Source organism: Erinaceus europaeus, chromosome X, assembly GCF_950295315.1.
Source record: "Erinaceus europaeus chromosome X, mEriEur2.1, whole genome shotgun sequence".
Taxonomy (NCBI): Eukaryota; Metazoa; Chordata; class Mammalia; order Eulipotyphla; family Erinaceidae; genus Erinaceus; species Erinaceus europaeus.
Genome location: NC_080185.1, coordinates 47,661,620 through 47,676,963, shown reverse-complemented (window position 1 = coordinate 47,676,963; position 15,344 = coordinate 47,661,620). Strand labels below are relative to the sequence as shown.

The following is a 15,344-nucleotide window of genomic DNA, read 5'->3' as shown; positions in this document are numbered from 1 at the left end:
CATACACATATGATAGGCCTAGACCTCTAAAGGGTCCCTCTCTCCACTACCACTGGTCATTTCCATGAGGAACAGCATCTTCTGGGCCCTCCTAGGGATTGGCTTTACCATAGAACAATGATGATAGGGATAGCCCCAGTCTCTGAAGGGAGGCTGGGAGTATCCTACCCTGCCACTCGAAAAAGACTGGTCCTGAAATGACTGCAGACTGCTATGTTCCTCAGATGTGACCATGAGCTATAACCTCAGACCAATAGGGACTTAGAGGTTACACAGGCTCTGGTGCTAAATATAAATATAGTATATATGGGCCCTAGACCAGGTGGGTGGAGGTAAATAGATAATTGTAGCAACAGATTTTTTTTTATAAGAATGGGAACTATTGACTACCCTAATTCAACTTTCTAGGCCATTTTTTTTCTCTAACACCATTCTCTCAGACAATATTCTTATCCAACCTCAGGCTAGCTACCAAACTTAAACAAAACTACCATAGTTGTAAGCCTAAAATGGTTTTCCTAGCTTTCTTCTACTCTAAAATCCCTAATCTTATCTGCTCTAATCCTACTTTTTGCTTCCTGTTCATTAACCATTTCGTCTCAACGTAGGTCATACCACCTTCCAGACACCAAGTTACAGATGTTATCATGACTTCATCCTGATTTCTCTGGGCAGGCAACCTCACCAATGTGTCCTGGACCTTCACATCTCCAGTGCTCTGGTCTGCTAGGGAAAGATATAAACAGGCTGGGGGTATGGATCAACCTCTCAACACCCATGCTCAGTGGAGAAACAGCTACAGAAGCAGAACTCCTACCCTGTAGTCCCCATAAACAACCTTGATTCATATTCCCAGTGGAAGAGAAGTGATAGGATTAAGATAAAAGGACTCTGAACTCCAGTTCCATCAGCACCCAGAGAGAGAGAAGGAAAAGGAGAAGAACATATGGAGGTAATTGTGTTGTGATGAATGGCTTAGAGGGGAAGAGACGATTGAATCAGAAAAAGAAGGGACGACTATGTATAAATATGGACAGATAGTTGTAGAGAAGATGGTTGACCCATGCCTACAACCTTAGGGGAACTGTGATGCACTACAGTGGGGAGAGTGAAGATTCAAAACTCTGGTTGTGGGAATGGTGTGGCTTCAAACCCCTGTCGACATGTAATTCTGTAATTTAAAATTAAATAAATTAACTAATTTGAAAAATAAACTGTCTGTGAGGGAGGCCCAGGTCATCAGATTGGATGTGCCACATGAAGAACATGGGACTTAGTGGTATCTTAGCTTTCCAAAGGCCACAGTAGACAATAAAGCCAAATCTATTTTAAGTTCTTATGGTCGGGGAACATAAAGTCTGGGCTAAATATAAATAAATAAATAAATAAATAAATAATGTTAAAGAACATAAATTATAGTGAGGTCCTGTATAATATAGCAAATCCTAACAATGAGATTTTTCAAAGTTCACCCAATTGCCAAATAATTTTATTATAGCAATAACTATCTATTGCCTTCTTAAACCCTACGACAGCAGGAACCTCTTGCTTCCTCTATAAAGCCTTTATTTCTCCCAGTCTTGGAACCTCTAGGGTGGGGTTCATTTTCCTGCATTTTTCTATCAATTCATATCAACTGATACTTCATCTACTGACCCCAACCTAATCAATGCAACCAGTACCACCTCGGTATGTTACACTTCAGACTGTGTCCAGAGATGTCAGGAGTGGAACGTAAAACCTTCAGCATCATTACTCAGGTGAGACCTTTCATTTCTCATAGGACTCCTTAATTTCACTTGGGGTGGTTCACTTCCTAACAAAGACCCAAAACCTAGATATGGACCAGGTCCCGTGAGATAGAGCATATGTTCACATGTATCCATAAGTTAGGGCAAAATATATACCTGAAAGCAAAAATGCACAGTAGTCTACAGTGAGTCAGTATATGCAGCAAGCAAGCAGAAAGACCTAAAAAGACACCATAAAGTACCAAATAAAATAGTTTCTACTTAGACCTCGACACTCTCCTCACTAATTTCCTATTACACTTCCCTCAATCACATCAAAGCTAACCTTGTCAAAGTAAGGACTGCAAAATCTGCATAGTTTAATGATGACTCTTTAGTCACTATCAGGCCACCCCATCATCTGGGGCCCTAGTCAGGAAGTCCTAAGATTCCCACACAGACATGATAACCCTAGACCTTGAATAGATCCCTCTCACCACTGTCACCTTTCATGTCCTTCAGGAACAACACAATAGACCCCTTAGTGGGCCCCCGTAGGATTTTCCCTCAATGTGGATCAACAATGGTAGAATCTGTTCCATCCTCTGAAGGGAAGTGGGATAACAAATTGTACCTACCTCCAGAGGAAGATGGGTCTTAAAGTTGGTACAACCTGGAACATTCCTACTCGAAACCACAGAATGTGAGCTCAGACCCACAGGGATACTGAGGTTATGTAGCCTCCTAAGATGAATATAGGTCCCAGATCAAATCGATGGGGTTTCAGTCAACAATATTTATACACCTTTCCCGTATTTGGGAGCTACTCTCTTCCCTGACCCAGCTGTCTAGCCCTTTTTCCAGGCATGACATCATTTTCCCAAACAATATCTAGGGTTCATCAGCATATTAGCTTTCAGGCTCAGGAAAAACTAATAAAGTCATGGGCCTTTGGAATGTACCTAAAATAGACCTACTAGCTATTTCTAAAATGTAGTCCCCAAATCTTCATCTGCGATATTCTTGGATTTAGGTTCATTAGTCAACAATTTGTTCTGCTTTATATGTTAACTTTTTCAGCCAGCAGTTTCCAGATGCTATCATGATGCCGATCTGACTTCCCTTGGCAGAGGACACCACCATGTGTCCTTGATTGCCACCTCCCCAGAGCTCTGCCCCTCTATGGAAAGACAAAGACAGGCTGGGAGTATGGGTCGACCTGCCAGTGCCCATGTTCAGTGGGGAAGGAATTACGGAAGCCAGACCTTCCACCTTCTGCACTCCATAATGATCCTGGGCCCAGACTCCCAGAGGGAGAAAGAATAGGAGAACTTTGGGGTGGGGGATGGAATGGGCATTCTGGTTGTGGGAACCACACCCCTCTTATCCTATGGTCTTGTTAATATCTCCATTTTATATATAAATAAATATTTTTAATTTTTTATTTATAAAAAGAAAAACACTGACAAAAACCATAGGATAAGAGGGGTATAACTCCACACAATTCCCACCACCAGAACTTCATATTCCATCTCCTCCCCTGATAGTTTCCCTATTCTTTATCCCTCTGGGAATATGGACTCAGGGTCATTATGGGGTCTGGCTTCTGTAATTGCTTCCCCACTTCATATGGGCGTTGACAGGTAGATCCCTATTACCAGCCTGTCTTTCTCTTTCCCTACCGGGGTAGGGCTCTGCAGAAGCAGGGCTCAAGGACACATTGGTGGGGTCCTCTGACCAGGGAAGCCCGGTTGACATCATGTTACCATCTGGAACCTGGTGGCTGAAAGAACAGTTAACATATAAAGCCAAACAAGTTGTTGTATAATCATGAACCTAAAGGCTGGAATAGTGTAGATGAAGATTTGGGAGTCTCCATTTTGTAGATAGCTAGTAGGCCTATTTTAGCTATATTACAAAGGGCCCATTGACTAAACTAGTTCTTTTGTTTGTTTGTTTGTTTGTTTCTGAGCCTGATATCTGATGTGCTAGTGGACCCAAGTTATTGTCTGGGGAGATTATGTCATGGCTGGAAAAAGGACTAGAAAGCTGAATCAGGGAAGAAAGTAGCTACCAAATATGGGAAAGATATAGAAATATTAACTGTAAACCCCATCAATCTGATCTGGGGCCTTTAATTAGGAGCCTCTGCATCCCTTTAGATCTGAGCCCACATTCTGTGGTCATGAATAGGAACATTCCAAGCTGCCCCAATTTCAGGACCCATCTTCCTCAGGTAGAAGATAAAGTATGTTGTCCAGTCTCCCTTTGGAGGATGGAATATTCTCTACTGTTGTTGGTCCACCTAGAGGGCAAGGTCCTATGGGGGCCCACCAAGGGGTCTATTGTGTTGTTCCTAATAGAGATGACTGGTAACAATGGAAAGAGAGATCTATTCAACATCTAGGCCCATTATGTCTGTTTAGGAATCTCAGGACTCCCCGAATAAGGCCCAATAAATAAATTTTTTAAATCATTTCATTGGCACAAGAATGCAATTTTATAATTATTTCACTATTGTAAAATATTGATTTCTATAGATGTATTAAAAAATTATTTCCTTTCAAAGAATAATCACTGTTCCTTTCTTTTAGTCTATATTACTAGAATCAACATATTCCTGGGAAATGAAGGATTAAAGGTAACTTACCCAACATGTAGAAACCACCTTTACTTTTCTTTCATAAGCTGATTAAGCAGGATATTTCTCTCCTTACTCCACTTTTTTCATCACACCAGGTCCATCTGTAATGTTCTAATGTTTTTAGGCTTTAATTATTACATAATATAACTTTGGGAACAAGCTATTATGGCCAGCAGGCTTATTTGAAGACTACGCTACTACAGTACTTCTTTTTCTTTTGGGAAGCAAATCTCAAAGTTGCTCAAGATTTCATCGCAAATTACTAACAGAGGTAAAAGTAGGACAGACGTATTATCCCCAGTTTAGTGCACTTCTACCTTATTATGCTCAATTCCACATGTTTAATAGGATTATATAACTTTTCCTTTCTAACTTCAACACGTAAGTCTTCCTTCAAACTAGCTAACCAAATTGAATCAGCATCATGCTATGTTTTCTATGCTTTATTAAATCATGAGGATGTCGTTTATCTTACTGAAGTCCAGTAAATCTCTGTCCTCAATTCCTCCCTTCCCCTTGCCAGTACATTTCTGCTTTCTAAAACAACTTTCATAGGGGAATTTGGTAAACTAAAAACCACAGCTCCTCCACAATGATGCCTTATAAATTAAAAAGAACATATTGTATACTTGTGTTTAGATGTAAAACAATAGGTTAGACAGAGAAATCCTTTTGTGCTTCCTGTAAAGACTAAGATTTCCCTTAATATTTTTAGATCTTAATTAAGTGATCTCTCCCCAATCTGTCCTTGAATATTTCATATTGTGTCATGTACATGTAAATGCTAAGTAATGCATTAAAAATTATAGGTTTCAAGTCTATTTGTAGGATGTTGAAATTTTTTTATTTCTATTTTTTATTTATAAAAGGGAAGCACTGACAAAACCATAAGATAAGAGGGGTACAACTCCACACAATTCCCACCACCAGGTCTCCGTATCCCATCCCCTCCCCTGATAGCTTTCCTATTTTTTAACCTCCTGGGATAATGGACCCAAGATCACTGTGGGATGCAGAAGGTGAAAGGGAGGATGGACAACATACTCTGTGCTACACCTGAGGAAGATGGGTCAATATTGGGGCAGCTTGGAATATTACTACTCATGGCCACAGAATGTGAGCTCATATCTACAGGGATGCAGAGGTCACATAGGCTTCTAAACTGAATATGGACCCCAGACCAAATCAAATCAATGGGGTTTACAGTCAGTAATATTTATACCCCTTCCCCATATTAGGGAGCTACTCTCTTCCCTGATCCAGCTTTCTGATCCTTTCCCAGCCATGATATCATCTCCCCAGACAATAACTTGGATCGACCTGCATATCAGATTTCAGGTTCAGGGAAAATAAAAAGGATATTGAAATTTCACTCAAGCTGTCAAATTGCCTTTCCTGGGTCAGTGCAATACACTTAAGAGGTAGGAAATGGAATAGTTGACTCCAGAGTCATTTATTTATAAATGCATAAAATGAGTGATCCAATCTAGACCTTTCTATCCAAAATTATTATAAAGAAAATTCTTTCCATGGCTTCTGGGTCACAAAACAGTTACTAGTGTGATGTGATGTGATAAATTATATACTTTACAGTTACCAGGTATGATGGAGTTTTTACATCAAGTGTGAAGAAACTTAAAGGCAAAAAAGGATATCGGGTGGAAATGAAGACCTACATTACCAATGAACAGTCAACAACCACTCATATGGTCTTAACTCCATATTTCTCAAATAAAGAAAGACCTAGGAAGAAGAAGGAGAAGAAGAAGGTGAGCTATCTAAGCTCACAAAAAATTATCGTTAGCAGAGCTAGGCCTTTTCTAGTGAGTCGAAAATGACATTTCTTATCATACTGCTCTACTATATACCTACCACACGACAACTGTAGCCAGTAACTTCCTCAAGCTACTGACACTACTCAAATTATGATTTCCATGACACAGTTTTATCATCATGCCATTTCTGGCTGAGGAGGCCAAAAAGCTAACAAACATATGAAAAACTGTTCCAGGTCGCTGATTGTCAGAGAGATGCAAATAAAGACAATATTGTGATACCACCTCACTCCTGTGAGAATGGCATACATCAAAAAGGACAGCAGCAACAAATGTTGGAGAGGCTGTGGGGACAGAGAAACCCTTCTACACTGCTGTTGGGAATGTAAATTGGTCCGGCCTCTCTGGACATCAGTCTGGAGAACTCTTACAAGGCTAGACATAGACCTTCCATATGACCCAGTAATTCCTCTCCTGGGGATATACCCCAAGGATTCCATAATGCCCAACCAAAAAGATATGTGTACATCTATGTTCATAGCAGCACAATTGATAATAGATAAAACCTAGAAGGAACCCAGGTGCCCAACAACAGATGAGTGGCTGAGAAAGCTGTGGTACATATACACAATGGAATACTATGCAGCTATTAAGAACAATGAGCACACCTTATCTGACCCATCCTGGACAGAGCTAGAAGGAATTATGTTAAGTCAGCTAAGTCAGAAAGATAAAGATGAGTATGGGATGTCCCCACTAATCAACAGAAGTTGAGAAAGAAGAACAGAAAGGGAAACTAAAAGCAGGATCTGATTAAATCGAGAGCAGGGCACCAATGTAAAAACACTGTGGTGAAGGGGAGGGTGGCCATTGGGCTTCCCGGCAAAGTGGAGGGTGGGGGGGTGGAGGGGATGGGACACAGTCTTTTGATGGTGGGAGTGGTGTCTATGTACAATCCTATTAAAGTGTAAAAATTATATAAACCACTATTTAATTAATATGAGAGGGGAAAAACTGATGATATGTCTAGAACTTCTTAAAACACAGACGGAGTCTTTTTAATACATAGGCTGTCTTTGATATGTTCTCTCCCAAAAGCCTAAACCAGGGAGAACAGAAGCAACTGGTAGCACAGCTATATATAAGATGCTGGGTATTATACCCCAAACCTTATCAAAGGTACTTTCCAAAGTTAACCCTATAACCAAATAATGTGATGATAACAATAACTATCCATTGTCTTCTCGAACCCTAAGACAACAGGAACCTCACATTTTACTATAGAGCCTATATTTCCCCCAGTCCTGGAACCTTATGGTGGGGCCCACTTTTCTGCAAGCTGCTCTCAATTCAAATCAAATAATATTGTATCCACGGATCGCAACCTAATCAACACAATGAGTGCCACCCCAGCCTGCTGCACTTCAGACTGTGACCAGAGACTTCAGGTGTGGAATGACAACCCTTCAGCTTCATCACTCAGGTGAGACCTTTCCTTTCATAGTATTCTCTAATTCCACTCCAGCCATTCCACTCCCCAATAAAGTCCCGAAACCTAGATATAGTCCAGGTCCCCTGAAATAGAGCATAGGTTCACCCGTGCCCATAAACTAGGGGAAAAAATATACCTGAAAGCAGAAGTACACAAGAGCATGCAGGGAATACCCCCCAACACTTCATCTGCACTATTACAGTTTTCTGGTCCATGATTGTTCAACAATTTGTTTGGCTTTGTATGTTAACTCTCTTTTCAGCCCCCAGGTTCCGGATGCTGACCAGACTTCCCTGGACAGAGGACCCCATCAATGTGTACTGGAGCGCCACTTCCTCAGAGCCCCACCCTACTAGGGAAAGAGAGATGCAGACTGGGAGTATGGATCGACCAGTCAACTCCCATGTTCAGCGGGGAAGCAATTACAGAAGCCAGACCTTCCACCCTCTGCAACCCACAACGACCCTGGATCCATACTCCCAGAGAGATAGAGAATGGGAAGGCTATCAGGGAAGGGGATAGGATGTGGAGATCGGGTTATGGGAATTATGCAGAATTGTACCCCTCTCATTCTATGGTTTTGTTAATGTCTCCTTTCTTAAATAAATTTTTTAAAAAAGAAGGAAAACAAAGAGTCACTTATAAGGGAACTCCCTTAAGACCTCTATCCAAGAATATTTTATCCAGCTAGGTAATCATTCAGGTTTGAAAAAGTGAAGAAAGGCCTCACAAAGAACAATCAAAGGATTGTTTAACCACTAAATCAGCTCTACCAGAACTACTACAGGCACTTGCAGAAAAGGATAATAATGAATGTTCTCTTAGATGGAGTAAATAAAGAAATAAAACAAGAGAACAAGCAAATTACAATGAAGACAAATCTATGCACTTAGACTGAAGAATTGAAGTTACCAATGAGGAACGAAAGACAGAGAAGTGGACTTGATGGATCTATGTGGTTTGATGGATTTGGTGGAAGAATATAAGTACTTTGATGAGAGACATGGTATTGAGAAGTAGGAGCAAACTGTACTTCTAAAATATTTATAGTCTTGTAAACCAAGATTACCTCAAAACAAATAAAAGTATGTTTAGGAAAACAAACAAAGGGGTGAAAAGCTGTCTTTATCTCACTTCAGTGAAGCTCATTTACCTCTCAAACAAGTTAGCCTTTGGATATCATTTTGTTTCATCAACTAATCTTCTGTATATCCATCCAAGGTTTCAGGATGTGACTCAAAACCACTGACTTCCTGAAAAACTAATCATGTTACAAAGAAGCGATTCAACATGTATAATTATATGTCTATTCAAAGATTCTGGAGTATGGCCATGACTCAGCATTATAATCAGCACTTCAAGAAACTGCCAGATCTTGAGGCCTCACAAGCTGAGGTCAACATATGACTCAATAAGAATAAGAATAAGAATACAATCAGTCTATTAACTGCTAATGAGTCAAACCTAATTTTGACAATATTTAGTAAACAATGTGTCCTACAGTAGTTTGTAAACAATGTTGAAGATGAAAGGACTATGAAGCAGATATGCATCATGCTTGCCATTAGTCAAGTGATATAAGTCATTTCCCACAAAAATACATAAGCAAGTTAGGCATACACTGAATGAGGAAAATCACTTAGACAAATTAAATAGATGTAGGATATCCTTTTAACAAATATTACATGACCATCTATTTATATCTGATACAGATATATTTATATCCCTAACATCATTATATACTAACATTATTTATTAGCATTTATTAGTTATGCTCCAAAAATCTTATAAAGCAACTGAGATCATTATATTCCTTAATTATTTTTAATTTCTTACATGATACACTGAGTTCACCCAGCAAACAAGTTACCTGAAATATTCATAAAGCTAGAGAATTCATTTTAAGCTATTATACTAATTGCCAAATTTATAGTATTAATAAATGAAGCAGTTTACACATTTTAAAATCTGTCCCTAATCTGAACATATGGTATTTTTGTTTATAATTCCATTCTACAAACCACCAAGAGACTTTTACAACCATTTAAAACTTCTCTAAACCATCAATTTATTCTGTTAAATCAAACTATAAAATATACCTTACATTCTATTCAAATGAAATCTTTGCTGAAGACCTTCCCAGTTTCTTGCAAGGCACCACTGCTCTGAAACGAGCTCAAAAAACAATCTCTTTTGTTCAACACTCATCTCCCTACTCCCAGGCCCACCCAGATATTCATTTGTAAGGAAACATTGTGTACCCAAAACATTCACGTCATGTAACATTTTCAAAAGCTTACTGCACCCCCTCAGTAATAAGTAAAAACAGAATAAAAAAGATACTGGTTTTCAAGGCTATCCTATCTCTTACATCTGTATAGACTGCAGACACATGGAAATACACATACAGCAACTTCAGCTATGGAAAAGAATGTTAACAAAACCAAATATTTCTTTTAATTTAATTTATTCTACAGGAAAGAGATAAATTGAGAGGAGAGAGGGAGACAGAAAAGGCAAGAGAATGATAGATACCTGCAGACTTGCTTCACCACTTATGAAGCATCCCAGCTACAGGTAGGAAAAGGGGGGCTCAAATCTAGGTCTTTGCGCATAGTAGTGTGTGTGTTTAACCAGATGTGTCACTGCACAGCCACTACAAAATATTTCCAACATTAGTCAACAATTATTTTTGTAAATGTCCTATACGCCAGGCACTATTTCAGGCCTACTCTCATAGAACTAACTTTGTGGTGTAGAAGACAAACAACAAACAAAGCACCAGAGAGTTAGAAATTCGAAGAGAAAGTGTAGCCAAATAAAATGAAGGAGAATAACAGGAGTTAATTTCAGATAGGGTGATCAGAAAGTGCCTTTCTTAAAAAAAATTAAAGGACCTCAGTGAAGTGGGAGGATGAGTCAAATAAAGAAGGAAATAACTTTTTATGTGACAGAAATAGCGTATTCAGGAACCACGGGGTGGGAATTAGATTAGTAATTCTAGGAATAGAAAGAACTATAGGATAGGAAACAGAAAAGGCAGAGAGAGTGAACCATGGTAATAAATACATAATTTACTTCTTTAGAAAACATTTTTTGAAAGAAATGCATTTAGACTTTTGTGACCATATTAAAATGTATATTTATTTATCATGCTAGGGTAAATATGTGCAATTTCACTGCTTCCAGACCAACTTAGTCATTCATAGAGAGAAAAAAAAAAAAGACAAGCAGAGGGGGCCGGGCAGTAATGCAGTAAGTTACGTTACCAGCGCAAAGCACATGGTAAGGATCCTGGTTCAACCCTCCGGCTCCCCACCTGCAGGGGGATCACTTCACAGGAGGGGAAGCAGGTCTGAAGGTGTCTATCTTTCTCTCCCCCTCTGTCTTCCCCTCCTCTCTCCATTTCTCTCGGTCCTATCCAACAACAACAACAGCAATAAACAACAAGGGCAAAAAGGGGAAAAATAGCCTCCAGGACCAATGGACTCATAGTGCTGGCACCGAGCCCCAGTGATAAACCTGGAGATAAAAAAAAAAAATGACAGGCAGAGAAACCACAGTACTTGAACTTCTCCTGGTGCCGTGATACACTCACATATTGCTAGGACTTCAACTATGGTTGCATACATGGCAAGTCACATACCCAGCCTATTCCTCTGATCCCTTTAACTTGTATTTTTAAACAGATTACTCTATGTGTAAGGAAACAGTATAAGCAATTATTCAGGCTACAGCTGATTGTGACCTGGATCAAGTTGATAGCAGTGGAGCTACTAAAGGATTTATTGATCACAGGTCAATATCTCTATTTTTGTTACAGACAACTAGATAATAATTGTGTAATCTGGAGTCATTGGACGTGAATTCAGTTTTAAATGGTAATGTTTGAGATTTCTGACTAAAAAGAAAAAAAAGGAGAGGAGTCAGATGGTAACTCACCCTGTTGAACACATAATATTATTACCTTGTGTAATGACCTAGGCTCAAGCCCCAATCTCTACCTGCAGAGGGGAAGCTTCACAAGTGATGGAGCAGTGCTTCAAGTATCTCTCCTTAACTCTGTCCCTCACAGTCTCTCTCTTACCCTCTATCAAAAATAAAAAGAAGGGAGGAAAATGACCACCAGTAGCGGTGGAGTTGTGCCAGCATGGAGCTCCAATAGTAACTTTGGTGGCAAAAATAATAAACATCCAACAGGGAGAAAATGAATAAACACCTGGATAATTGACTCGAAATTACAGGGAAGACTATAATCGTGTGTGTGTGTGTGTGTGTGTGTGTGTGTGTGTGTGTGTATGCGTGTGTGTGTGTCTGTCTATGTATGTATGTATGTATATATATATAATATATATGTGTTTCTTTCTTATTATTCCCATTTTAGTAAATGTGCTGCCTAAGCAAGCACCACATATATATATTTGAAAGTCATCAGCATATAAACAGAACAGAAAGCCATAGGATCAGTTAGGATCAACTGGAGTCACATAAGGTACAGTGAAAATGAGTCAAAGAAAATTGGGCCACAGACTAAGATCTGGGACCCTCCAATATAAAGAGGACAGATGAACAGGTACCAACAAATTAAAGAGAGGCTAGGGAAGTAAAGAGGAAGACCCAGAATTTGTGGTGTGTCAGAAACTAAGAGGAGAAAGTTCCAAACGTAGAGTAGTAGACATCAAAAGTTATTGGTAGGTCAAGAGAGATGTGGTCTGAGAATGATCTGATGGATAGGGTCAACTGGAGATATTGGTGTTGTTCATAATGGAATATGTATATGTATATGTATATGTATATGTATATGTATATGTATATGTATATGTATATGTATATGTATATGTATATGTATATGTATATGTATATGTATATGTATATGTATATGTATGTATTAGAATGTCTGGAATTCAAATTAAAGGGGGCTTAAGAAAAAAAGTAAGAGGGGCCAGGTGGTGGTATACCTGGTTACAATGCACGTGTTACAATGCACAAGAACCTGCAGGGGGCAAGCTTTGCAAGTAGTGAAGCAAAAGTGATGTCTCTCTGTCTCTTCCTCTCTATCACCTCCTCTTCTCTCAATTTCTGGCCGTCATTATCCAGTAAATAAATAAATAAAGATAATTTTAAAAATGAAGAATAAAAGGAAGAGTACAAACTGGAGATGACAAGCATAGATATAACCCTTTCTAATGTTTTATTAGGGAAATAATGAATTATAGCACAGTTGTCGATGTGTACAATCTCTTGTCCCCAATGCTATCTTAAGCCACTTTCATAGTTTGCTGTGAAGAGAAGCAAGGTGCTCTAGCTGACTGGAAATTACTTACTTTCTACTCCTTCTCTCTTGCAAATATGAATACATAACACCTCACATGGAAGTTGGATCCTGTTTTTAGTTTTTAGGTTTTTTTTTTTTTTGCCACACATATTTATGAATGGCAGGTTCTTATTTGAGGAACACAGGGTTCAGTACTTCAGGAATGTATTTACCAAAGAATATAATACCAAGACAGAACAGGATTCTGAGGCAACTAGAAACTATCAATGTTCAGTTTCATCACTAATGACTTCAATGTCCACTTAAGTTGCCAAGCTGTCTCCTACTTCTTGCATTTACAATGAAATATTACTCTGTTAAATGAACCATTTCTTTAGACCACACGATATCTACATATTTGTTATGTAGAATCTGGAATATCATTCTTTTCCTTCTAAATTTGTTTTTGGCAGAAGTCATCAGAAACAACTTCATATTCTCATAATGAAATTTTTATGTGGCTGTTAGTCTAGAGACATGATTTAAGATGCTAATGAAGGATTATCAGAATTTCTGGCCCTAGTCGCTATTTTAAAATGCACAGTAGGAACAAGTAGTCTTTCTTGAGCTTATAAGACTTTGAAACTTGTGCATCAAACAATATTGAATATTTCAATACATACTCAAGGGATTCCAATAAATGTATACTTATAGGCAAAATAATAGTCTATTTATTTGATACACAGATTGTGGAAGGTAGCTGTTTTTGTCATCCTAAGCTCTTCTTAATTCTTCTCCCTCATGTTCACCTCTCTCTTGACCCTATCCTTTTCTTCTTTCTACTTTTCCTTTTCAGCTTGCCTTTCTTACTATTTTTACGCTTTTCTATCAATTACAGATCAGTATTTTTGGATCATTATCCTTATTGTATTTTATTTATGTATTATTATTGTAGCAGTCAGGGATTCATTACCCTACAAATTTTTCAGATCAGAAAAAGAAACAAGGGGCTGGGGAGTTAGCATATGGTTATACAAAAAGACCTTCATGCCCAAGACTCTAACTTCCCAGGTTCAATCCCCAGCACCACTATAAGCCACAGCTGAGCAGTGATTTCTGTGTTTCTCTCTATGGTTTTTTCTCTGTGTGTGTGTCTCTTTCATTAAAATAAAATAAATAAAATATTTTAAAAGAAAAACAGAAAGGTAAAGGGAAAGATAACCACAGCACCAAAGTTTCCCCCAGTGTGTAAAGGGGCCAGGCTCATACCTGGGTGGCACACATAGTGAAGTAGATATCCTTCAAGGTGAACTATCTTCTAATCTGGCTTTTACATTTATTTATTTATTTATTTATTTATTTATTTATTATGGGATAGAGACAGAGAACTTGAGAGAGGAGGAGGAGAAAGGGAAAGAGACAGAGAGAGATAGCTGCAGCTCTGCTTCACCACTCATGAAGCTTTCTCCCTACAGGTGGGGGACAGGGGCTTGAACCTAGATCCTTGCACACTATAATGTGTGTGCTTAACCAGGTGCACCACCACTGTGCCCCTTGCCTATTTTTATTTTTAAAATTAAGGGAGCTTTTCAAATACATGTACATAAGTTCTTTGGCTTCAGAATGCTATTTCTGTACATCACTTGAAGAATAAACCAGTCCTGTACCTGTAAACTTGCTTTTTTTTTTTTCAGTGCTTAAAATTAAAAAGTAGGGAGTTGGGCTAGAGCTCAGCGGGTTAAGTGCAGGTGGCGCAAAGCACAAGGACTGGCATAAGGATCCTGGTTCGAGCCCCCGGTTCCCCACCTGCAGGGGAGTCGCTTCACAGGCAGTGAAGTAGGTCTGCAGGTGTCTGTCTTTCTCTCCCCCTGTTTGTCTCCCCCTTCTCTCTCCATTTCTCTCTGTCCTATCCAACAACGACAACATCAATAACTACAACAATAAAACAAGGGCAACAAAAGTGAATAAAAAAATAAATATTAAATTTTTTTTAAAAAGAGTAAAAAGTAAACTCACTTTTTTTCTTGTCAGCTGGAAGAGTTTCATTGTTTTATAGTGGGTTGATCATACCTCACAAAAAAGTCCTGCCTTAAAAGGACTGATTTTTTAAATTGGGGGTTAGTGGTTTATAGTACAGTCTTTGATATACAGGCACAACCTCTCATCTCCCTCTGATAGGTGTCTGGGAGATATTCGATCCCCCAATGTAGGGTCCCCTCCTTCAGCATATACCAGGACTCGACTGAGGACTGTTTTTTCTTTAAAGCATACACATTGTATTTCACTATTGTTTGAAGCTTGATTTTATAAAAGCTACATTTTTTCAGATTTCTAAGCTATAGGTATTTAAACAAATATCAGTACACTCAAAAGATCTAGTTATATACAATGAAATCAAACTGAAAATTCTTTCAATAGTAAAACTGTACAAAGAAAATAAACGGCAAAC

General features: G+C 38.7%; 1 protein-coding gene across 10 annotated transcripts in view; it reads right to left on the bottom strand.

Annotated features, from left to right (window-relative positions):
- IL13RA2 (interleukin 13 receptor subunit alpha 2) overlaps positions 1–15,344 on the bottom strand; it is a 90,690-nt gene that overhangs the window by 26,736 nt on the left and 48,610 nt on the right. For 2 of the 10 annotated variants that reach the window (XM_060182748.1, XM_060182747.1), the window contains exons 1-3: positions 9,746–9,796; positions 8,795–8,902; positions 7,926–7,993 (exon numbers count right to left, since the gene is read on the bottom strand). The exons of 2 other annotated variants lie outside the window; for them this stretch is intronic. In XM_060182748.1, coding sequence (XP_060038731.1) covers positions 7,926–7,993; positions 8,795–8,834 — 108 coding nt within the window. In that variant the 5' untranslated portion in view covers positions 8,835–8,902; positions 9,746–9,796. Of the gene's footprint in view, positions 1–7,925; positions 7,994–8,794; positions 8,903–9,740; positions 9,834–15,344 lie in introns of those variants that run through there. 6 more of the 10 variants (XR_009547473.1, XM_060182746.1, XM_060182745.1 and 3 more) reach the window with 6 other exon arrangements.